The 24,756-nt window shown below is 38.8% G+C and overlaps 1 protein-coding gene across 1 annotated transcript in view; it reads right to left on the bottom strand.

The window, feature by feature from the left end:
- ABCA12 (ATP binding cassette subfamily A member 12) overlaps positions 1 to 23,842 on the bottom strand; it is a 189,640-nt gene extending 165,798 nt beyond the window's left edge. The window contains exons 1-2 of the mRNA XM_003406079.3: positions 23,555 to 23,842; positions 3,660 to 3,753 (exon numbers count right to left, since the gene is read on the bottom strand). Of these exons, the coding sequence (XP_003406127.2) occupies positions 3,660 to 3,753; positions 23,555 to 23,623 (163 nt within the window). The 5' untranslated portion in view covers positions 23,624 to 23,842. The remainder of the gene's footprint in view (positions 1 to 3,659; positions 3,754 to 23,554) is intronic.
- Between the last annotated feature and the right edge of the window lie 914 nt (positions 23,843 to 24,756).

Raw genomic sequence — 24,756 nt, 5'->3', positions numbered from 1 at the left:
TTTGTTTTGTTCACTTTTGCTCCTAAGCGTGGTATTTCAGCTTTAAAATTTGTCTCTTGACTGCATATGGAGATTACCAGCGCCTCAGCCCACTTCTTCCCTCCATGAACGAGAAGCATCAGGGCCAACCTGCCAGGCTTAGAAAGCCTTCTTTCCTTTGAATTTTTAATTTGTGGAGGCTGTTACCTAAGCATTTGTGGCAAAACAAAAGGAAACGATTGGAGGCAGATGATGCCAAAAACAATCATTTTGCTCTGGACTGGAGCCCACTGTGGCAGGACTGCAGCCGTTTCTTTTTTCACCAACAGTCCAGACTTTTCCAGACGCCCATCAATCAGACAACTACTGAGAGAGTCCTTTGAGTTGCTAATTATATTTGTTCTGAATGATTTATGAAATCCTGCCTGGCTATTCCAGGAGCAGAATGAGCCCATGGGATTCCAACTCCTGCTCTCACCATAGCTGAGTTTCAGCGACGGATATAGTCTAGAGTTTCATCTTCATTTCTCTATTGCCCAGCAAGCACTGACTGAAGGAGTCACAGCAGCCCAGGCAGGGTTTCAACTCTCGTAAGCAGGGCTGGATTCCTATGATGCTACAACCGTAGTAACTAATCCAGAACTAGTTGAACAGAGGTAACAATCTACACTGAATACTAATATTTAGGATAACTCTGGTTTTTGGATTTCATGGTTAAGACAGAAAGAAAGGTGTTCGTATTCCTAGTTTCTAACTCTTTAGTCTATCTCACCAAGCCTAAGTAATGAAAAATTAGTACTGACTGCTATGCTGTAAGAAATGTTAAGTTCATGAGCTTGAAAGTAGGTTCTGAGGCCAGGCAGCCTGGGTTCAAATCCTGGCACCACATATTAACTGCAATCTTGGTCAAGTTATTCAATTTCTCTGTGCACTGATTTCCTCGCCAAGTGCCTGGCACACAGTATCACATCAAAAATATTTCTTCTTTTTTTTCTTCTTATTACTATTTGCCAATTTTAATCTTTCAGTATAATAGATAAGTGTAAGAAAAAACAATAAAAGAATAAAAAGACCTAAAATCAAAGCTGTCATTTCAAAGCAATTTCCTCTCCACCATAAACCCAAACCAACCCGCTGCCATCGAGTAGATTCTGACTCATAGCGACCCTATAGGGTTTCCGAGGCTGTAAATCTCTTTGGAAGCTGGCTGCTACATCTTTCTCCCGCAGAGCCACCGGTGGTTTCGAACTGCTGACCTTTTGGTTAGCAATCGATCACTGTAACCACTGCATCACCAGGGCTCCTTTCTACCATGAAAGGGGGGGAAAGAAGCAACTGCTTCTATAGTAATCTTAGATTCTCTAAATTACAGAACAGCACCTCCAATTATAAAATTATATTATATACTCCACTGACTACAGGATGAGTTACACTTCTGGACATAATTTGCATGTGGCTCTTATTTATTCGAATAAAAGTTTCCAGACCTAGAAGGAATCTGTATGTGCAATACAAACTTTCATGGACAAAGAACAAGGAAACATGGATTCCAATACCTGCTCTCCCCTACCCCACATACATGACTTTTGGCAAATTACAATCTCCCTGGTTCCAATTTCATCACCTGTAAAATGAGAAGGTCCCTTCCAGTTTTAATTAAAAAACAAAATAAATAAGCTATTTTTAGACTGATTCTTATAAGGTCTAAAAAAAAAAGGTCTAAGAGACCAGCAAATACACGTTCAACGTTAGAGCTATCCTAAAATTTTGATCTCCTGCCTTCAAACATAAATTGCCTCACAGCTAACTATTATTAGAATAAAATAATTGGTTCACAGTAAATAATGGTTTAAGGAGCCCTAGTGGCGCAGTGGTTAAAGTGCTCATCTGCCAACCAAAAGGTCTGCAGTTTGAACCCGCCAGCTGCTCTGCGAGAGAAAGATGTGGCAGTCTGTTTTCATAAAGATTTACAGCCTTGGAAATCATATGGGGCAGGTCTACTCTGTTCCATAGGGTTGCTATGAGTTGGAATTGACTCGAAGGCAATGGTTTTTTTTTTTTTTTTAAAATGGTTGTTCATCTTCTTTTGGGCATTGTGTTTTAGAGTCTTTTAGATTTAAGTCTGTGAGACAGCTGCCATGTTGTTTCTCATTTTTTTCTTTCTAATTTAGTGAAATTATAAGTGTTCTCTGTGATTTTCTCCATGAATCTCTAAATGCTATCAGGTAGCACTAATTTGTCTAGAGACTTTATATCCCTCTTTTGGAAGTTTATAAGATAAATTGTGCATAACTGAAAAATCCTTAAAGAGAAGAAATTGGTGAAATTTCTAAAGAGAAGTTGTTAAAGTAAACTATGGAAGTCCTGTCACTATCTTTGGCAAATTGATAATTAGCACAGCTTCTTCAGTGGTATTTCACAGAATGTTTGTTCCATTTATGTGCTGAAAGCATTACTTCTGAAATCCATTCTACTTAAGATATGCAAGAATACATAAATTCCAACTGTACACAATGGGGTTATAAAGACTTTATATACAAACCATATGAAGAGAACAAAATTATGTTATTTTAATAAACAACCTAATGCAATCTCATCAACAACGCTATATAATTACTTAAGCAAGAGTACTTTAGAAATGATAAGGTGTTATTCAAATGTAAGGAATTAGTTATTTTTGCTCCAAGAGCTTAAATGCTTTATCCTAATTGAGGTGATATTTTCTTTTGAACGACCCTGTTGTGTATGATTCAAGTACACACCACCCTGCCTCTCATTTGATTTCTTTGACGGAGTGATTGAAAAATACCAGGCTTATTTTAAAAAGTCATAGCTCATTATTCTGTTTACAAAAAAAAAAAAAAAAAAATCAACATCGTATTCTTTTATATGGCAAATTACCATAATTTATCTGAAATACAATCTGAATTATAGAAATTTGATTTACAAGAAGCTCTTTAGGAGATATCTGCTTTCTGAAATAAGAAACATCTGACCCGGCTTTTCCTCCTTGACTAAGAAAACTGGCTCCAAAGGAAAGAAAACAAAAGCGCTGGCCAAGTCAACGGGGGTAAAAAGCCCATCTCCCACAGTTGTGAGAAATTTTCTTGAATCCTTTCTGCATTTTCATTCTGGATCCAAAAGAAAATAATGAACTGAGTTGGGCATTTTGCCCATTTTATAACTTGACAACGACTAGATGTAACTGAAACAACACTAATTGGAAAACAGTCCTCTCTTAAGGTATTGGCACGTTTACGCCACTCAATTATCAGACCTGCAGAGAGATTTTTATTGTAGTCTGGATTCCATTTGTTCAATTGCTCAAATATGAGCATGGTTTCTCATCTAGCTTGAGATTGCTGCTGGTTTCTGTGGTATATAATATGGTGAGATTTATGATATGAATCATAAAAAGATTTTTTTTCAATGGAGATTAAAATATATTCTGGCTCCTATATGCTTCATAATTTTCTAGATAAATATTCCTGGTTCAACTTACTAGATAGTTAAAAAAAAAAAAAAAACTTCGTGGAAAAAAAGTATTCATACAAACACTTCCAAATGAAAACGCTATTCAAAACAATAAATTTTACAATGAAACATTATAAAGTTGTACCAAAATAAGTTTTAACTCAAATTCAAAAAGTTAGGGAAACAAACAGTTTTCATTAACTTACAAGTTGGTTTTGCCGTTGGAGGAAATTTGGTCCGGGTAATAGCCAAAATTATGAAGATAATCACTGGCCATAAAATCAAGACAAGTGTCCAAAGCTGTAAAATAAAGATAGTAAAAATGTTAATTATATTGCTGAAACAAAAAGCCTGACTACAAGAAGGCATATCACACTATAATATTGCTATACAATCTGGATATTTGACAACCTCTTTTTTTTTTTTTTTTTAAAGTATTTTTAATAAGAATGGGTCAAGAGATCTTTAGAATGCAAGAGACCTCTAAGTGAACACAAGAATGACTTCCAGGCTTAAAACCTTGAAACGGTCATCTGAAGTTTCCTTTCTAGTCGCCTCTCAAGACTGCTCCAAGAGTGGGTTATCTTAGAAATGAAATCTGATCTTTCACTCCCTTAAATATTTTATAGTTCCCCAGTTGTCTGTTGGATAAGAACACTCTAATCAGGACATACAAAATCCAACGTAATTTCAACTTAGGCCAGGAGGGACCAGTCCCTGGAGAAGGACATCATGCTTAGTAAAGTAGAGGGTCAGTGCAAAAGAGGAAGACCCTTGATGAGTTGGATTGACACAGTGGCTGCAACAAAGGGCTCATAAATAACGATTGTGAGGATGGTGCAGGACCAGGTAGTGTTTCATTCTGTTGTACATAGGGTCCCTATGAGCCAGAATCAACTCAACAGCACCTAACAACAAACAACAACAAGCCATATCTTAGCATTTCCATCGTTGGTTTTCCACACTCGGCCATAAAAAACAATGCCTAACATTGGGTAATGGTTCAATAAATGTTGTTGAACAAATGCATGCATGAATAAATGAATGAAAACATAGTGAGTCAATGAATGTAAACAGGAACTTAAAAGTTCTGTAAAACCCTCCTGTATCTTGCATCTGCTTCTCTCATAGACCTAACACACTATCATCAACAGTTTTCTTGCCTGACTCCTCAACTAAACTGGGAACTCCTTAAAAAAAAAAAAAAAAAAAACCTGTTGCCTTCGAGTCGATTCTGACTCATAGTGAGCCTAAAGGACAGAGTAGAACTGCCTCATAGTTTCCAAGGAGTGCCTGGCAGATTAGAACTGCTGACTTTGTGGTTGGCAGCCATAGCTCTTAACCACTACACACACCACGAGCATTTCTGAGCTCCTTGAAGGCAATGTCTTATTCATCCCTGTATTTCCACTGTTTGGTATAAATAGGTGCCCCCAGAATACATACTGTACTGAAATTTCTATAGAGGATTTCATTTTAAGGCAGTTCAGGTGCAGCTTCTCTCTCATGTAGACATGATTCCATTAGTAAGTCACTAACTGCTTAATATTTGCTACACCTATAAAATTGTCTCCAGAGCCATGAAAAACCCGTACTCATATGGTATGTAGTTAGAGTGCTCAAGCCAGACCACATAGAACAAACCTTGACTATAGTTAACCTTTCATTACCCAACTTTTATTTTTCTTTAAAAAATTTTTTTGATGGCATGTGTTTTCGGTATTGTAATGCATGCTTACTAATTGAATGTGTTTAAAATTTCGGTTGGTAATATGGACTTTGAGAGATATGATCTGGCAAGATAAGCTACCAACGAAGCAAGTGGCACTTTGGCGCCGTTGATGTATGGCATGACAGTACGCCACTGAGAACCAGGTAGACAATTTATTGCAGGTGCCTTTAGGTTACCTGGGGAACCTCTGGGTTTCCAAACATGACACAGAAAAGCCAAAACAAACCCATCAGGGCTCCCTAACTATCACACGGGAAAGCCATAATTATGCTTGTAAGCCTTATCTCACAGAAATAAAGGGAAAAAAGGCAAAAGTTTACAAAGCTAATACATCCAGGGAGCATCACCTAATAGAACACTCAACCTACACAACAATGAGGCTCCAGCTCCGGTCTGCTGAGCTTTGTGCATTTCAAAAGGGACCTACTTCAACGCTAAACGCACTAGAACTGGAGTAACGCCTTAATTCTGAGATCCAGAGGCATTAAAAGTGGCTGGCATCGGTTTAAGCTGATGATAATGAAAGGATTTAATACAGTTAATCTTGAAACTATGTTTCCATCCGGTTACTCAATCAGACCCGTTCTCTTTCCTCACCGCTTTTTAGACACAATTTGCTTCTGTCAAATCTTAAACTGTCTGCCTGGGGCTCTTCATTTCTCCAAAATAATCCGAACCTATTCAATTATTGATCCTTAAGTAACTCCTTTCCTAAATTTTCTTCTAAATCCTCTGCTGTGTGTCCAACAGCTCTGCTTTCATTGCTGGCAGGTCTATCACCAACTTCTTGGCCTTTGGGTATAAGGACAAGTTTTAAGAAAGGGAAGAAATTGACTGTGGATTTAAGGAATGCTATTTTTTTTTTTTTTAAGGCACTGAGTTTTCTTGGAGCCGGAAAACACCCAGACAGAAAGCAGCGTTTCTCAAACATTGGTATGCCTACAGAATCACCTGGGGATCTCATAAATATGCAGATTCCAATTCAGTTGTCCAAGGTGGGGCCTGAGATTCTGCATTTCTAGCCAGGTCCCAGTTAGATGCTGCTGGTCCATGGATCACACTTTGAGTAGAGCAAACTGAGACACACTCCACCCTGCCTAACTAGCAGGATCGTTGATAGATCGTGGAATATTTTAGATGCATGCCACCCTACCAAATTAGCAGGATTGTTGATAGAGTCCTGAATATTTTTGTTGGAAAGTGCTTCGAGATTCTCTAATGTAGGTTTTCTTTACCTGGATAGAATCCAGGGCATTGTTAAACTTGTATAGAAAAAAAAAAATTACATTTTTATTTTCTCTAGCTTGTAACTGAAATTTAGCATTTCTATTTTTTTATTAGTGTGGAGCCCTGGTGGTATAGTAGTTAAGAGCTCAGCTGCTAACCAAAAAGTCAGCGGTTCAAATCCATCAGCCACTCCTTAGAAACCCTATGGGGCAGTTCTAGTCTGTCATATAAGGTTGCTATGAGTTGGAATTGACTTGACTGCAACAGGTTTGATTTTTTTTTTTAAATAAAGAATTAAGGTAAAAAAAAAATGAATGGAATTAAGGTAAAAAAAAATGAATGCTTCTGGATATTGGTTTTATATTTGAGGTCACAGTTATTCTTTTTAAAAAGTGCTCACCTGAGCAGGCTTAGTGCCCCATCCCATTGCCATCGAGTCAATTCCAACTCATAGCAACCCTATTGGAGAGAGTACAACTGTCCCATAGAGTTTCCCAGGCTGTATTTTTACGGAAGCAGACTGCCACATCTTTCTCCTACAGTGTGGCTAGTGGCTATGAACAGCTGACCTTTCAGTTAGTAGCTGAGCGCTTTAGCCACTGGATCACCAGGGCTCCTTTTAGCACCCTATAGCTGCTTTCATTAACATCTCTTCATTTTCTATGCCAAACTCATGAGACTACCATGACTAAGACCAACGACAGCAACACAAATGTACATCCACATCCAAAGAAGGGACAGATGCTTTGGAATATCTGTAAGTTGTCTTTTGGATGATCAACCTAATCTGATGATTTTATGTGGATGCTTTGCTAAATTTTGAAATCCATTTTAGATATGTTTCATATGCAGACAAAATGTAATCTGTATCAGAGCAGTTTACGAAAATGTAGACTCCGTTAAAGGCAAAAGTCAGAGCAAGTCCGTAAGCAAATCCACCCTCACAAGATTTCCACCCAAGATTTCAGGTCAGAGAAGTTTGGAGAACATTTCCACACAGTGCGTTTTAGAGGAATGGTAAATACAAAGCCCACTACACTGTGTCTTGGGAATGTTAAGGCTGAGAAGTTAATCACAAAAGCAAGAAATAAACAAAATTTAAATTTTCATAGGCAGCAGGATTGCTCTCAGCTCATTCTATTATCACAAACAACCTAGAAGCAAATGCAGTGTCCAGGATCTGAATACTGAGCCATGACATCTTTTTGTTTGTTTGGAGATATGGTCTATTATTTGATTTCACACATACAGATGTAGGGGCTACTTGAAAACTTTGGAGAAAGTAGTTTTTTAAAACTGAGTATTTTTACTAGTATTTTAAGTATCTCACTCTTGCCTTGAGACCTCGTTTGCATTCCATCCCACCTGCATTCCTCACATTTAAGAGCTTATACACACTGAAGAGTTTGCAATTGCTCAGTAGGTCATGGCAGTTGCCTCCCTTTATTTCTCCAGGGTTTATTTTTTACTCAGATGTCTCATTCTGTTCACTTTCTTTTCCCCTTTTCTTCCTGAAAAATTGAGTCTAAAAGTCCTTAGGTAGGTAGGGCCCAGCAAAGTAAGCGTTCCTGCTGGGACCAGGGGAGCCGCAGGGTCCTGGTAAGGGAGGTAGAACTCTAGCTGGGTGAAGAGGACACCTGCAGTGTGGTGGGCAGGTACGCGGTGTCAGAGCCCAAGTGGGGTGAAGAGGGTATCTGTGCAGGGGGAGGGGCAGAGGCATTGGCAGGTGATTGATTTCATACAAGAGTTTAAACAAATAAGTAAACATCCTGAGAATAATAGAAGTCAAGTTTTTTGCTATCCACAGGGGGAATTATAAACTTTGAAAAGGAGGAAACAAAAATGAACTCTGCAATGGTAGATTAGAAGTAAAGTTATGGGCATAAACTTCTAGTTTTTGAAATGTATAAACAGGCATAAAATACACACACACATATGCACACGCACATAAAAATGTATGTGTGTGGATAATTAGTACATACCTCATTTTTTACTTTCTGCTTCCACAAGTTGTTTCAGCCTCATTGTGTATCTTCCCTGCCTCAGCATTGAAATCTACCACTAGTCTAAGAAATGTTGGTTTCTTTTAATGGCCATCTGGACACTAGGTGTGCTCATTGCTATTGAGTGTCATTGCCTCCAAGCCTGGACAAAGCTGAAGAATATATGTAGAAGATAGAGAAAGAGAGGAAAAGAGACAGAGAGACAGGAGAGGAAGAGAAAGAAAGAGGTGGGAGACAATAGATAAGCTGCTCAGAGAATGTTGGAGAATGATGACGACTTGTCAAAAGGACTCAGGTACCAGCCTGAAGAGGTTCCAACTGGTCAAATCTGGGACAATTGAAGCATCAAAATGCATTATGGTAATAAGAGATTATATTTAACTAAATAAACTAGGAATCCATGAGTCCATGCAGATACAAATAAATATATAAGCAAACAAATAAATGATTTAAAGTTTAATGAGGAAAGGAAGGTGTACGGAGTCTCAAAATATCCCTCCTGCCCCCAAAAAAGGGCACAAATTGGCATTGTGGACTGCCTGATAGGATGGAATAAGAACACAGTATCACTTCTGCAGCGTTCCTGCCAAAGGTGGATAACTTGAGTCTAAGGCTAAGGAGACAGCAGATACTCTACAAAATAACTGGTCTTGACTCTGAAAAGTGTCAAGGTCATGAAGTCAAGGAAAGACTGAGAAACTATTACAAACTGAAGGATGCTAGAGACATGCAAACTAGATGCAGCATATGATTCAAAACTAAATCCTTTTGTTAAGACAGGACATTATTGGAATAACTGGTAAAACTTGGATGTGTTCTGAGTATCTGATGGTGGTATTGGGTTACTTAGGAGAATGTTCTCATTTGTAGAAAATGAACACTAAAGTATTCAGGGTAGTTGGACATCACTCTCAAATGGCTCGAAAAAGTTTTTTTGTAATGTTCTTGCAGCTTTTACTCTGAAATTGTTTCAAAATAAAAAGTTTGAGAAATTGTTTTCAAAGATCTCTGAAAAGAAAGGAAGATCTCTGCATTTCTTTATGAAAATCCAGAACCAATTTAAAAAGGAAACAGAAGAGAAAGGACAAAGGGCCAGGAAAAGAGACAGAAACAAACATGCTTCATGTCCAGGAACCCTGTCCTGCTGTGTGCAGGTGGTCAGTTCTGGAGAATCACCATGACAGACACATCTCAATGACTTTGCACTTAGTGAAGTCATCGTGCGATATCACAAGTTGAAATCTTAAGCAATTCATTGAATGAATCGGATGTAATTTCACTACAAAAGTTTCATTTAGCGCTGATCTGTAGTACCATTAGCAAAACTGAATTACCTAGAAACATTTGCCTCTATCTTAGCTACTCTTTCAAACCTTTAAAAACCTCACAAATCTCCTAATTATCTGAAAAACCTGGGCTAAGTGCAGAATTTTCACTTTAGAACGTTCACGTCCCCAATACCAAGTCAGAACCCTTTTTTCCAACTCCTGCTATTCATCTGATTCTATTTGCGCCTAACATTTTTATCATTATTTCATTATCTTTTTCATTGAAAGGTAAACAAGAAAGTCAAACAGATAAATTTTAAATGAAAAAGATTTCCTATTTAAAAAAAAATTTGAGGAAACCACTTTAAAACATAGTTTGGGGGCTTTATGAATAAAGCAGAGATCCCAGACCAGTAGTGGACAGGCCAGATTAGAATCATGGAGGTGTTCTCTTTACGGTACACATATTTCTTTGGCTTCTCTTGTTGTTGCTGTTAATGGAATTTCAACGCCTTTAGACACACTCCAGTTCATCATGGGGAAAAAAAAAAACACACACACACACATTGCTATTGAGTCGCATCTGACCCACAGCAAGCCCATGCGTTACAAAGGAGAACTGCTCCATAGGATTTTCTAGTCTGAGTGGTGAAAGCAGTTTGTGATCAACTGTTAACCCAAACATTGGTAGTTTGAATCCACCCATGGAAGGCTCCATGGAAGAAAAGGCCTGGCAAACTCCTTCCATAAAAATTACAGCCAACAAAACCTTATGGAGCAGCTCTACCCTGTAACACGTAAGACTCCACTATTTCCTACTGTCTTGTGCCTGATCCACTTCATGCAGTTACATTTCCTGTATTGCCCCCACAAACATTTGAGTTTGTGCCCCTTGCACTAGCGTGGTTTGGAACTGACTATATCAGAAATGAATGATACTGAATTTTGGTACAATTTTCAAATTTCAGTGGGGATCTTTTGCCTAACTCTGAAAAAAAAAAGTAAATTGTTAGGATAAAGAATCTCCATTTCCCCTTATGGAATCATAGAGTTGGAGATTCATGAGGAAACTCAAAGTTAAATACACATACAGTAATCATTTCTGTAAACTTTATTCATTCATTAGTACAACCAAAATTTCTTGAGCAACTACTATCTACCAGGCACTGGGGATAGAGCAATTAAAGTTTCAGTCTTTAGAGGAAAGGAGACATTAAAATAATAATTACAACAGAAAGTAATGGATAATGCTATGACATAGGAAGTCAAGGGTATGAAAGGAAAATAAAGCAAGAGGACCTAACTGAGTCTAAGACTTGAAAGATGAAAAAGGGTCAAGCAGAAGAAAGGCATATGAGTGTTAGACAGACTGTGAGAAGGAAGTGGGAGTCTTTCAAGCAGAGGAAACATGGGGGAAGAATCACACACAGGTGGAAAAGAGTGTGGAATATTCCAGGAGGAAAAATAAGTCCAAAAGGACTGGCACATGGAGAGTTAGGGAAAACATCTCTGCCATATGTTATCCAGTCACTACTTGAATACTTCTAAAAAATTTACAAGATTTCTTCATTATTTGGTAACCCATATTATCTATTTTTGCATATGTTAAGGTGGAATCTTCCTGCCTGTGACTACTACTCATTTTTCTTAGTTTGGTCTTTTCTTCCACGTGAAAACCCTACAAGTATTTGAGAAGAGACAAATTGATACTTCCTTCAACAATTCTTTGTTAAATACAATTTCAAAATATCTTCCTCAGGATAAATTCTACTTGTCAAGTAGTCTTCTTATAAATAGTATTAGTATTGAAAATAGTATTCAGAATAATAGCTAACATTTATTGACTGTTTAGAATGTTATATGATCTCATTTAACACAATACCCTGATTCCCTCTTATACATGGGAAAATAGAATCTTAGAGAGAGCAAATATCCTCTTTTCATCAGCCACCAAGTGGTGGAGTTGGTCTTTGAACCTAGGGAGCCTGGCTTTAGCACCTGTACAGTTAACCATTAAACTATACAGCCCAACCACTACAAAACAGAGTATTAGCTCTCTTTGATCTAAATATGATACTTTTATTAGTTCAGTCTGTAAGAGCACTGGCAGTCAATTTAAAGTCCTCATATAACCATGAATCATAACTTTTTATTACAAATTTGTAAACAAAAGTTGGCCAACCTTCTATAAATAAAATACAGGCAGTCCCCGGATTACAAACGAGATCCATTCCTGAGTGTGTCTTTAAGAATACATAGGTAAGCCGGAACAGGTACATACAGTTCTTATTTAGCCTTACTTTTTTTTTTTTAGTGCAAGAAGGAAACCCTGGTGGCGTAGTGGTTAAGCGCTATGGCTGCTAACCAAGACTTTAGCAGTTCGAATCTGCCAGGCATGCCTTGGAAATTCAACGGGGCAGTTCTACTCTCTTCTATAGGGTCGCTCTGAGTCGGAATCGACTCGACGGCAGTGGGTTTGGTTTGGTTTTGGGTTAGTGCAAGAAAAGGCTCGAAGCCTTTTCAATGATTTAAATGATGCACATGCAGCAAGTGAAGGTGACTGAGATGAAGAATTTGTTGCCAGTAGGAGATGGCTCAATCATTTCAAAGTGAGGGTAAATACACATAACAATGACATAACTCAGATATTCATAACCCAGGGACTGCCTGTAGACTGTCTCTTTCTTCCTCTTCCATTCCTTTCTTTTTGTGTTGTCTTATAAGTCAAGAGTGACTGTAGCATGATGGTCACAAGAGGATTTGAGCCCCAAAATGAGGAAATAAAAGTGGTTTAGAGTTAATTGGGCTTTCTGCTATACAAAACTGCCACCCATATAAATGACCCCTCAGCAACTGGGATCAAGCAAGTCTTCTCAAGTTTGCACTTAGAGAGTATAATAAATTTTAGATATTGATAAATTTTCTATGATGTATGTGGAAACAATACATTTTTCTTTGATTTTAAGTCAATATCTTACTCTATTGCTCTCATATCTGAAACATCTTTATTCCATTTTTTTTATTGATTGATTAAATTAATGGAACCTGCATGCCTGCTATGTGCCAGGCACCATAATTAACAAGTAGATCTAAACTTTGTGAGCAATTAAAGAGAGTAAGAGAATAAATGGCTTAGATCCAGGAGAAGTAAAAGATCCTGGAACACGTGAGCACATAGCTGAGTTAATTGTGCAGGACCTAATTTGTGTTAAAGGAACCCTGGTGGCACAGCGGTCAAGCATTCAGCTGCTAACCAAAAGGTCAGCGGTTCAAACACACCAACCGCTCCATGGAAGAAAGATGTGGCAGTCTGCTCCCATAAGGATTCCAGTCTTGGAAACCATGTGGGGCAGTTCTACTCTGTCCTGCAGAATTGCTAAGAGTTGGAATCGACTTGACAGCAACAAGTTTGGTTTTGGGTTTTTAATTTATGTTAAGTTGATTTAGAATTAAATTTGGGATTAGGGTTTAATACTAAGTAGTTTTAATCTAAAAATTCTCTTTAAAGCATAAACCAACCTGCTCCAACATTTTGAAGCTAAGGCTTCCTCTTTTTCTAGGCATGTGAGAGGAAGTTATAGGAGCAAGGTGGAGATGGGGGGAGGGTGTCAAACTTAATCCAAAGTATCAGAAGTTTAGCAAGTTGTGGGAAGGTCTGTGATAGAAGAGCTAGTTCTGTCATAGATTGAGGTAAAGCTTGATCCATTGGGTGTAGAATTACACTGGGAAATAAACAACTGAAGTTAAGTGGTCTTCTTGAGCTTAGGAGTCTGGAATCAGATTCCACTTCTATAGAGATTTGAGGCCACTCTTGATATGCCTGTTTAGGACCCCTCTTCTTAATGGAAGATGAACTCTTCTCTTGCACTATCTAGTCTTTCAACCTGCAGCCTCTTTGCTGTCCCAGGGCTGTTTCCCGCCATCCTTAACTAGCGTCTCATTAGGTGAACCTCTCTGTTGCTAACCACCTCCAGTGGAACGTATCCCTGTTTCTCCATTATTTTTAGAGTTAAATTACAAACCCAGCAGGGTAGCAACTGCAATTATCTATAGTACCTAACAGTTCTGTTGGTATTTAATGTATTTTCTTAGCTTCCCTTTAGTACTCATTTTTTGCAACATAATAGAGAATTGAAATTGCCACTAGTATTTTAAATACAGTGGTCTCTAAGGCCTCCTAAGCAGCTATAGGGTCTCTTCCTTAGTGGGCTAAACTCTAAGCAGGGATCACAGAATGTTGGAAAAGAGAACTTAACTCAGAAGCAATAAAAAAGCAGCAGGAGGTAATGGAGAGAATAGGCCCATAGTTGCGAAAGTCTGATTTTGAGTCCTTAAATTTACGGTCTGGCCTTGGACAAGTCCCTTGAGCCCCCTGGGACTGTAAATTAAGGCAGTTAGATAATCCCAAATATTGTAAAATTTCGATATTTAATTTTACAAAAAAGAAAGAGGCTCCAAGAACAATTTTGAGGGAGATTATGAGTCGGAATCGACTCGACGGCACTGGGTTTTTCTGGGTACCTCAAAAATTAGGGATGGTGCCTTCTCTTTCTTGCAATAAAATTCAGCATTTGGCTTATCTCATTGTCATTTTATTTGTCAGGCTGTGTAGCTGTTTGTGGAAACTATGGTGACATAGTGGTTAAGTGCTATGGCTGCTAACCAAAACGTTGGCAGTTCCAATTCACCAGGTGTTCCTTGGGAACTCTGGAATTGACTCGATGGCAACAGGTTTTGTTTTATTTTTTATAGCTGTTTGTAATCTTTTCTCACTTTCTATCCCACCATATATTTTTATAGTAAGTACATTTAATTAGTAATTCCCAATCTGACAATATTTTTACCGTATCTCTATTTGATTTCTTTTTCTTGTATCTTATTTGTTTCTCCATCAAGAGATTCCTAATGTTTTCCTCTATAGACTCTCCTCACCACCTTTTGTTTTAAAAGCAAAGTGGTAGAGGTCATTGTGGTGGTGATACTGGCATTTTTTTTTTTCTCCCTTACCATTCAACAAGCATTATACAGTTCTAGCAACTCACAACTTAATTTCTAGTTTCCTGGTGTAATGGATTGAATTATGTCCCTCAAAAAATGTGTATCAATTTGGCTGGGCCATGACTCCCAGTATCCTGTGATTTTCCTGTATGTTGTAAATCCTGCCTCGATGATGTCAGTGAGGGAAGATGGGTGGCAACTGTGTAAGTGAGCCAGGACTCAGTCTACAAGACTGGATTGTGTCTTGAGGCAATCTCTTGAGATATAAAAGAGAGAAGCGAGCAGAGAGACAGAGGGACCTCATACCACCAAGAAAGCAGTGCCTGAAGCAGAGCACATTCTTTGGACCCGGGGTCCCTGCACCTGAGAAACTCCTCAGCCAGGGGAAGTTTGAGGACAAAGAACTTCCTCTAGCACTGAGAGAGATAGAGAAAGCCTTCCCCTGGAGCTGACACCCTGAATTGGGACCTTTAGCCTACTTTTCTATGAGGAAATAAATTTCTCTTTGTTAAAACCACCCACTTGTGGTATTTCTGTTATAGCAGCACTAAATGACTAAAACATCTGAGTATAAGAGATATTTTAAAAGTACTATTTTGGGAGCATTCTTCGCAGGGTTATCCATAGTTTGTTATGATCCACACATTCAAATGCCTTTGCATAGTCAACAAAACACAGGTAAACATCCTTCGGTGGCATAGTGGTTAAGTGCTATGGCTGCTGAGCAAAAGGTCAGCAGTTCGAATCCACCAGGTACTCCTTGGAAGCTTTGTGGGGCAGTTCTACTCTGTCCAATACAGTCACTATGAGTCGGAATCGACTCGACGGCAGTGGGTTTTGTTTTGTTTTTTTTTTTTTTCACATCCTTCTGGTATTCTCTGCTTTCAGTGAGGATCCATCTTACATCAGCAATGATATCCCTGCTTCCACGTCCTCTTCTGAAGCCGGCCTGAATTTCTGGCAGTTCCCTGTCGATATACTGCTGTAGCCGTTTTTGAATGTCCTTCAGCAAAATTTTGCTTATGTGTGATATTTTAATGATATTGTTCTATAATTTCCACATTCGGTTGGATCACCTTTCTTGGGAATAGGCATAAATATGGATCTCTTCCAGTCAGTTGGCCAGGAAGCTGTCTTCCATATTTCTTGGCATAGATGAGTGAGCACCTCCAGCACTGCATCTGTTTGTTGAAACATCTCATTTGATATTCCATCAATTCCTGGAGACTTGTTTTTCACCAATGCCTTCAGAGCAGCGTGGACTTCTTCCTTCACTACCATTGGTTCCTGATCATACGCCACCTCTTGAAATGGTTGAATATCCACTAATTCTTTTTGGTATAATGAATCTGTGTATTTCTTCCATCTTCTTTTGATGCTTCCTGCATCATTTAATATTTTCCCCATGGAATCCTTCACTATTGCAACTCAAGACTTGAATTTTTTTCTTCAGTTCTTTCAGCTTGAGAAACGCCGAGCGTGTTCTCCCCTTTTGGTTTTCCATCTCCAGCTCTTTGCACATGTCATTATAATACTTTACTTTGTCTTCTCGAGTGTCCCTTTGAAATCTTCTGTTCAGTTCTTTTACTTCATCAATTCTTCCTTTTGCTTTAGCTGCTCGATGCTCAAGAGCAAGTTTCAGAGTCTCCTCTGACATCCATCTTAGTCTTTTCTTTCTTTCCTGTCTTTTCAGTGACCTCTTGCTTTCTTCATGGATGATGTCCTTGATGTCATTCTACAACTCGTTTGGTCCGTGGTTGCTAGTGTTCCATGCATCAAATCTATTCTTCAGATGGTCTCTGAATTCAGGTGGGATATGCTCAAGGTCGTATTTTGGCTCTTGTGGACTTGCTCTAATTTTCTTCAGTTTCAGCTTGAACTTGCGTATGAGCAATTGATGGTCTGTTCCACAGTCGGCCCCTGGCCTTGTTCTGACTGATGATATTGAGCTTTTCCATCGTCTCTTTCCGCACATGTAGTCAATTTGATTTCTGTGTGTTCCATCTGGCGAGGTCCATGTGTATAGTTGCCGTTTATGTTGGTGAAAGAAGATATTTGCAATGAAGAAGTCGTTGGTCTTGCAAAATTCTGTCATTTGATCTCTGGCATTATTTCTATCACCAAGGCCATATTTTCCAACTACTGATCCTTCTTCTTTGTTTCCAACTTTCGCATTCCAATTGCCAGTAATTATCAATGCATCTCGATTGCATGTTCGATCAGTTTCAGACTGTAGCAGCTGATAAAAACTTCTATTTCTTCATCTTTGGCCCTAGTGGTTGGTGCGTAAATTTGAATAATAGTCGTATTAACTGGTCTTCCTTGTAGGCGTATGGATATTATCTTATCACTGACAGCATTGTGCTTCAGGATAGATCTTGAAACATTCTTTTTGACAATGAATGCAACACCGTTCCTCTTTGAGTTGTCATACCCAGCATAGTAGACTATATGATTGCCCAATTCAAAATGGCCAATACCAGTCCATTTCAGCTCACTAATGCCTAGGATATCAATGTTTATGTATTCCATTCCATTTTTGATGATTTCCAATTTTCCTAGATTCATACTTTGTACATTCTAGGTTCCGATTATTAATGGATGTTTGCAGCTGTTTCTTCTCATTTTGAGTCGTGTTTTATTGACTATGCAAAGGCATTCGACGGTGTGGATCATAACAACTATGGATAACACTGCGAAGAATGGGAATTCCAGAACAGAACACTTAATTGTGCTCATGAGGAACCTTTACATAGATCAAGAGGCAGTTGTTCAGACAGAACAAGGGGATACTGACTGGTTTAAAGTCAGGAAAGGTGTGCGGCAGGGTTCTATTCTTTCACCATACCTATTTAATCTGTATGCTGAACAAATAATCTGAGAAGCTGGACTATATGAAGGAGAACGGGGCATCAGGATTGGAGAAAGACTCATTAACAACCTGCGTTATGCAGATGACACAACCTTGCTTGCTGAAAGTGAAGAGGGCTTGAAGCACTTACTAATGAAGATCAAAGACCACAGCCTTCAGTATGGATTATACCTCAACATAAAAAAAAAAAAAATCCTCACGACTGGACCAATGAGCAACATCATGATAAACGGACAAAAGATTGAAGTTGTCAAGGATTTCATTTTACTTGGATCCACAATCAACAGCCATGGAAGCAGCAGTCAAGAAATCAAAAGATGCATTGCATTGGGTAAATCTGCTGCAAAGGACCTCTTCAAGGTGTTGAGTAGCAAAGATGTCACCCTGAGGACTAAGGTGTGCCTGACCTAAGCCATGGTATTTTCAGTCGCATCATATGCATGTGAAAGCTGGACAATGAATAAGGAAGACCAAAGAAGAGTTGATGCCTTTGAATTGTGGTGTTGGTGATGTAATATTGAACATACCATGGACTGCCAAAAGAACAAACAAATCTTTCTTGGAAGAAGTGCATCCAGAATGCTCCTTAAAGGCAAGGATTGGGAGACTATGTCTTACATACTTTGGACATGTTGCCAGGAGGGATCAGTCCCTGGAGAAGGACATCATGCTTGGCAGAGTACAGAGTCAGCAGAAAAAAGGAAGACCCTCAACGAGGTGGATCGACACAGTTGCTGCAACAATGAGCTCAAGCGTAACAACGATTGTAAGGATGGCTCAGGACCAGGCAGTGTTTTGTTCTGTTGTGCATAGGGTCGCTATGAGTCGGAACTGACTCGACTGCACATAACAACAACAACAATTTTGGGAGCAATTATAAACATATAGACTAAAAATACTTGCGCCTTAAATGATTGCTTCATGGATGACATATTCCAGTCACTACATAAAGACTATGTCCTCTTCTCAATTTATGCACACCTTCTTTTTGCATTCCCTGTCTTCTAATTTGTCTGTATTTTGTCTTTTCACATTTTTTAAAAATCCTCTCACCTTTTAGATCTTTAATTCTAACTTTCCAACCTCTTGATTTCTCATTCCTCCCTCTTATTTAACACTGCCACACAGATATATCCTTTCCATCTGTGTTCTCAAGTTTTCTTTCCAATGCCAAAAGATTGAGCTGGCTCTAGATAAAAATATGATGAAGGCAATGTATCTTTCTTTGTCCTCACCCTCCAATTAAGATTGTCCTTCCTTCTCCTTTTGAATTTCTATTCAATAGATAAAGGACTTAAGAACTTTATATAAATTTCTTCCTCTTGCCAATATCCCCTTCTCCTGGGTTTCCTTTCAACAGCTATTTGAATAAAATATGACACACACATTGCCCCAAACTCCTCAATAGTCTATTTGCCAAGAGCGCCACCAATTACAAAGCACTTTGAAAAACATTTGCGCATTTTGCTCTTTCCACCCTATGAATTAGATATGGCATTTCTCAAGCCGAAAGAACTGAAGAAAAAATTCAAACCTCAAGTTGCAATGCTGAAGGATCCAATGGGGAAAATATTAAATGATGTAGGAAGGTGGAAGGAATACACAGAGTCACTGTACCCAGAAGAATTTGCTGATGTTCAACCTTTTCAGGAGGTAGCATATGATCAAGAACTGATGGTACTGAAGGGAGAGGTCCAAGCTGCACTGAGCAAATTGGTGAAAAACAGGGTCCATGAATTGAGGGAATACCAATTGAGATGTTTCAACAAATGGATGTAGCGCTGGAGTCGCTTACTCGCCTGTGGGAAGAAATTTGGAAGACAGCTACTTGGCCAACCAACTGGAAGAGATCCATATTTGTACCTATTCCAAAGAAGGGTGATCCAATGGAATGCAGATATTATTGGACAATATCATTAATATCACACACGAGTAAAATTTTGCTGAAGATTATTCAAAAGCTGTTGTAGCAGCACATCAACAGGGAACTGCCAGAAATTCAAACTGGATTCAGGAGAGGACATGGAGCAAGGGATATCATTGCTGATGTCAGATGGATCATGGCTGAAAGCAGAGAATACCAGAAAGATTTTTACCTGTGTTTTATTGACTATGCAAAGGCATTCGACTGTCTGGATCATAACAAGTTATAGATAAATGTGGGAAGAATGGGAATTTCAGAACACTTAACTCTGCTCATGAGGAACGTGTACATAGACCAAGAGGCAGCCGTTCAAACAGAACAAGGGAATACTGTGAGGTTTAAAGTCAAGAAAGTTATTCATCGGGGTTGTAGCCTTTCACCTTACTTATTCAGCCTGTATGCTGATAAAATTATCAGAGAAACTGGACTATATGAAAAAGAACACCTCATTAGGATTGGAGGAAGACTCATTAACAACCTCCAATATGCAGATGACACAACCTTGTTTACTGAAAGAAAAGAGGACTTGAAGCACTTATTGATGAAGATTAAAGACCACAGCCTTCAGTATTTATTACATCTTGACATAAAGAATACAAAAAACCTTACAACTGGAGCAATAAGCAACATTATGATAAACAGAGAAAAGATTGAAGTTTTGAAGGATTTCGTTTTCTGGGATCCACAATCAACATCCATGGAAGTAGCAGTGAAGAAATTAAACTATGCATTGCATTGGATAAATCTGCCTCAAAAGACCTCTCTAAAGTGTTGAAAAGCAAAGATGACACTTTGAGGACTAAGGTGTGCCTGATCCAAGCCATAGTGTTTTCAATCTCAGAAATGAGGCTTTTGAATCATGGTGTTGGCAAAAAATATTGAACATACCATGGACCACCAGAAGAACAAACAGATATCTTTTGGAAGAAGTACAGCCAGAATGGTCACTAGAAGCAAGGACAGCAAGACTTCGTCTCATTTATTTTGGACATGTTATCAGGAAGGACTAGTCTCTGGAGAAGGACATCATGTTTGTTAAAGTAGAGGGTCAGGTAAAAGAAGAAGGTCCTCAACGAGACAGATTGACACAGTGGCTGCAACAATGGGCTCAAGCATAACAACAATTGTGAGGATGGTACAGGACTGGGCAGTGTTTCTTTCTGTTGCACATAGGGCTGCTATGAGTCAGAACCAATTCGACATCACCTAACACAACAACATGCTCATTGTTCAAATGGGAAAACCAGTGCTCAGAGAAATTGTGGTATATTACTCAAGTCATTGGAGGGAGAAAGATGTGGCAGTCTGTTCCTGTACAGTTTTATAGCTTTGGAAACCCTATGGGGCAGTTCTATTCTGCCCTATACTGTTGTTATGAGTTAGTATTGACTTAATGGCAATGGGTTTGGTGTGTGTGTGTGTTTTAACTTAAGTCATGTAGCCAGTGAGGAGCAGAGCCAGAAGCCTAACTTGTCCTCTGATCCCATCCACCTACCCAGAATGCTTTCCTTGCTTAAATCCACACAGAACCTGTTGTTGTTAGGTGCCATCGAGTTGGTTCCAGCTCATAAATACCCTATATACAACAGAATGAAACACTGCCCAGTTTTGTGCCATCCTCACTATCATTACACACAGAACCTACCACATAATGATTATTGGAAGTTTTTATTTTGTGTTTGTTCCAGTTAAAAAACAAATAATGGAAAACAATAAAGCACCTCCTTAAAAAAGCTAGAAATAGAAATACCATATGATCCAGCAATCCCTAGAGAAATAAGAGCCGTCACAGAAATAGACATATGCACACCCATGTTCATTGCAGCATTATTTACGAGAGCAAAAAGATGGAAACAACCTAAGCACCCATCAACAGATGAATAGATAAACAAATTTTGATACATATGCACACTGGATTACTACAGAACAATAAAGAACAATGATGATTCTTCAAAACTTTTCACAACTTGGATGCATCTGGACGGCATTATGCTGAGTGAAACAAGTCAATCACAAAAGGACAAATATCATAAGAGACCAGTACTATAAAATCCCAAGAAAAGGTTTACACACAGAAAAAAAAAAAAAAATGTGATTGTTATGAGCTACGGAAAGGGTGGGGAGGGGAAATCACTAACTAGATAGTAGACAAGTGTTAACTTTGGTGAAGGGAAAGACAACACACTATATAGGGGAAGTCAGAACAACTTGACCATCCAAACACATTGAGGGACAGAGCTGCTGAGGACTGGCGACCATAATCTTAGAGGACATCTAGGTCAATTGGCATAACAGCTCATAAAGAAAATGTTCTACATCCTACTTTGGTGAGTAGCATCTGAGGTCTTAAAAGCTTGTAAGCAGCCATCTAAGATACCATCCTGTCTGGTCCCATCCTGTCTGGATCAAAATGGAATGCAGAAAACTAAGGACATAAGGAAATATTAGTCCAAAGGACTAAAGGGCTACAAGAACTAGAGCCACCACCAACCTAAGCCAGAACTAGATGGTGCCCGGCTACCATCACCAACTGCTCTGATAGGGATCACAACGGATTACCAGACAGAGGAGGAGAAGAATGTAGAACAAAATTCAAATTCATGAAAAAAATCAGACTTACTGGTCTGACAGAGACTGCAGGAACCCCCTAGACTATGGCCCCGAGATACTCTGCTAACTTAGGACTGAAACCACTCCTGAAGCCCACTTTTCAGATAAAGACTAGACAACCCTATCAAACAAACAATAACACACGTGAGGAATGTGCTTCTTAGTTCAATCAAATGTAAGAGACCAAATGGGCAACTCTTGCCCAAAAGCGAAACAAGAAGGCAGGAAGGGACATGGACTGGACAAATGGACATTGGGAACCTGGGGTGGAAAGGGGGAGGGTGCTGTCACATTGTGAGGATTGCAACCCATGACACAAAACAATATATGTATAAATTTTTGAATGAGAAACTAACTTGAGCTGTACATTTTCACCTAAAGCACAATAAAATTAAAAAAATAAAACAAAAATATTAACAGTATTATAATTTTAAGTCCAAACCCCATACCCATGCAATCACATAATGTTTTATGGTTTTGAACCCTACCCCCCAAATTGACAAAGGTAAGTGAACATTGAGTTTGCTCTCTAAATATATACATCAAAGCAAGTAAATAAGGTGTCAGGAACTACAGGCAAGCCCAGAGTGAGATAAGGTGCATATGATAAAACATTAGTTTCCAAGATGCATATCATTTGCATAATTTTATATTATTCATTTGAGGCTGGGAATTAGCGCTCTAAAATGAAGTATGTTGAGTGCCTATTCAGATTTCCCTGGTTTTCAAACATTGTTCTGAATCTGTGGCAACCCACCAACAGAAGTTAATACCTTCCTCACTCTCCTGGGATCCTTTCTGGGGAGGATATAATAACTGGCTTTGTGATTTATACAGCAAACATCAGTGTAAGGGCACAGAAAAGATGTTACAATGAACAAAGAGAACACAGGTTGTAGCATTAAAGTGATTAAGCCATACTTTTGAAGCAAGGCACATACATTGACTCTTGTTTGACATTTCTAGTAAATTATTTTTACGTATTAAAATTTCTTCATGCCCTTTCCTTACAAAATATTTCCATTCTATAACTTGGTTTTCGACCTATCCTTTTCAGTTTCCAACTACATTTCCCCCTGTTCATTGTATCTTTGATCTGATACTTGGCTTTCCATCATCCCATATTTAACAAAATTCATTAAGAAACGTTCTGAGAGCATTTTGGCCTGAGCCCAGAATTCAACACTAGTTACATTTCAACCAGTAACAAGGTGCATCCTTTTCTTTGCCCAGGGCATGTCCTGGTTTACTCTTTTAATATACTGAAATCAAGAGGCTGCTTTTGGGGCACGTTTAGACTCGCCCCAATAGCTATAAGACAGAAAAGCAGGGATGAATTCTAAATAACTTACTTCCTGCTTTAGAAAAGGCCAAAAATCTCTTCTCTTTTTACCTCTCATTAACATCACATTTTCGGTTACCCTAGGAGTATTGCTTCAGCACCCCCAGCCTTTTTCTTTTACTTACCGGCTGCCTTTTGACACCTAGCCAATTTTTCCAGACCAGGACCCGAAGCTGATGTAGCTGGGAAGCCATCCTTTAAATACCCCGAACAAAATAATTCCTCTCTTTTCCTCCGCTCCACAACACAAGAATTGGTATCCTATCCAACTTGCTGTCTGGCAATGAGTCGGGAGCCTTTTCAAGGCATAGCTTTTGTGAGGGTTGGGGTAAGAAAGCCACAGTTCTTCTCTTCCTGCTGAAATTCTTCCCTTCAGTTAATTTTTGACCAAGAGGTTCTTCTCAACCAAGCCTTCCTCCAAACCCAGGACCCAGTTCAGGATCTTCAGTGGGTTTTGCTTATTTATAGTAACATCCAGTTGCTGCTTGTTGCATGAAGTCCACACTCCAGGCAGAATGACTGTCAATCAGATAATGCCCCAATGGAAAAAAAAAAACAAAAAAGTTAAACCTACACCTCCTACTCTTCATGAAATTAATTGCCTATCCACACCTTAGAGAACATGTCACCTGCACCGGATGCATCATAATGTGTCATAAGGAATTAGGTGGGACCCTTGCCAGGCCAGTACAACTTGTCTTACAATTCTCTTGCCTTCTTTACCACACATAGTGTCTGCTCTTGGAGAGGCAGGACTCAAACAGCATTTCGCAGACTCTGGGCATAGTCTCTGGCTCCAGTGACTCTCATAATACCTAAAGTGTCATTAAGATGTTTTAAGTCAATAAGCCCAGAGCTCAGCTGTAGAGCTCTGAACTTGAACCCATTCTTAGATATACTAGAGAAAGTCTTGATCTTTAGCCTAAAGTTTATTGCTTTGATTTTGGAGAAAATGACTAGGTTGGCTAGGGTCCACCGTCTATCACAGTATCAGGCTAGGCATGATGCAGAAATTAAAAGAAGGATGTAGGTGATATAAATGACACATTGGAAATTTCCTATCGGGGATGGGGACTTATGCCTCTTTTATAGGAAAGCCTATTGTTTTAAGCTTTTATGGTTACAGGATACATAGACTGACTCAGGATATTTGTTAGTTCGTGATATAACGGTGTTCTTCTGCACTTAAAATCTGCCTTGGCAAAGGAAAACTATTGTAGATCAGGGCAAAAAAAAAAAAAAGACCATGCTTGAATTATTCAAAGTGCTTTATAACTGAGTGCTCTTAATTGTGGTTTAAAGGGACATATAATGAAAATTGTGGCAT

This window comes from Loxodonta africana, chromosome 6 (genome assembly GCF_030014295.1).
Source record: "Loxodonta africana isolate mLoxAfr1 chromosome 6, mLoxAfr1.hap2, whole genome shotgun sequence".
Taxonomy (NCBI): Eukaryota; Metazoa; Chordata; class Mammalia; order Proboscidea; family Elephantidae; genus Loxodonta; species Loxodonta africana.
Note: the sequence above shows the minus strand (reverse complement) of the source record. Positions and strands in the feature narration are given on the sequence as shown.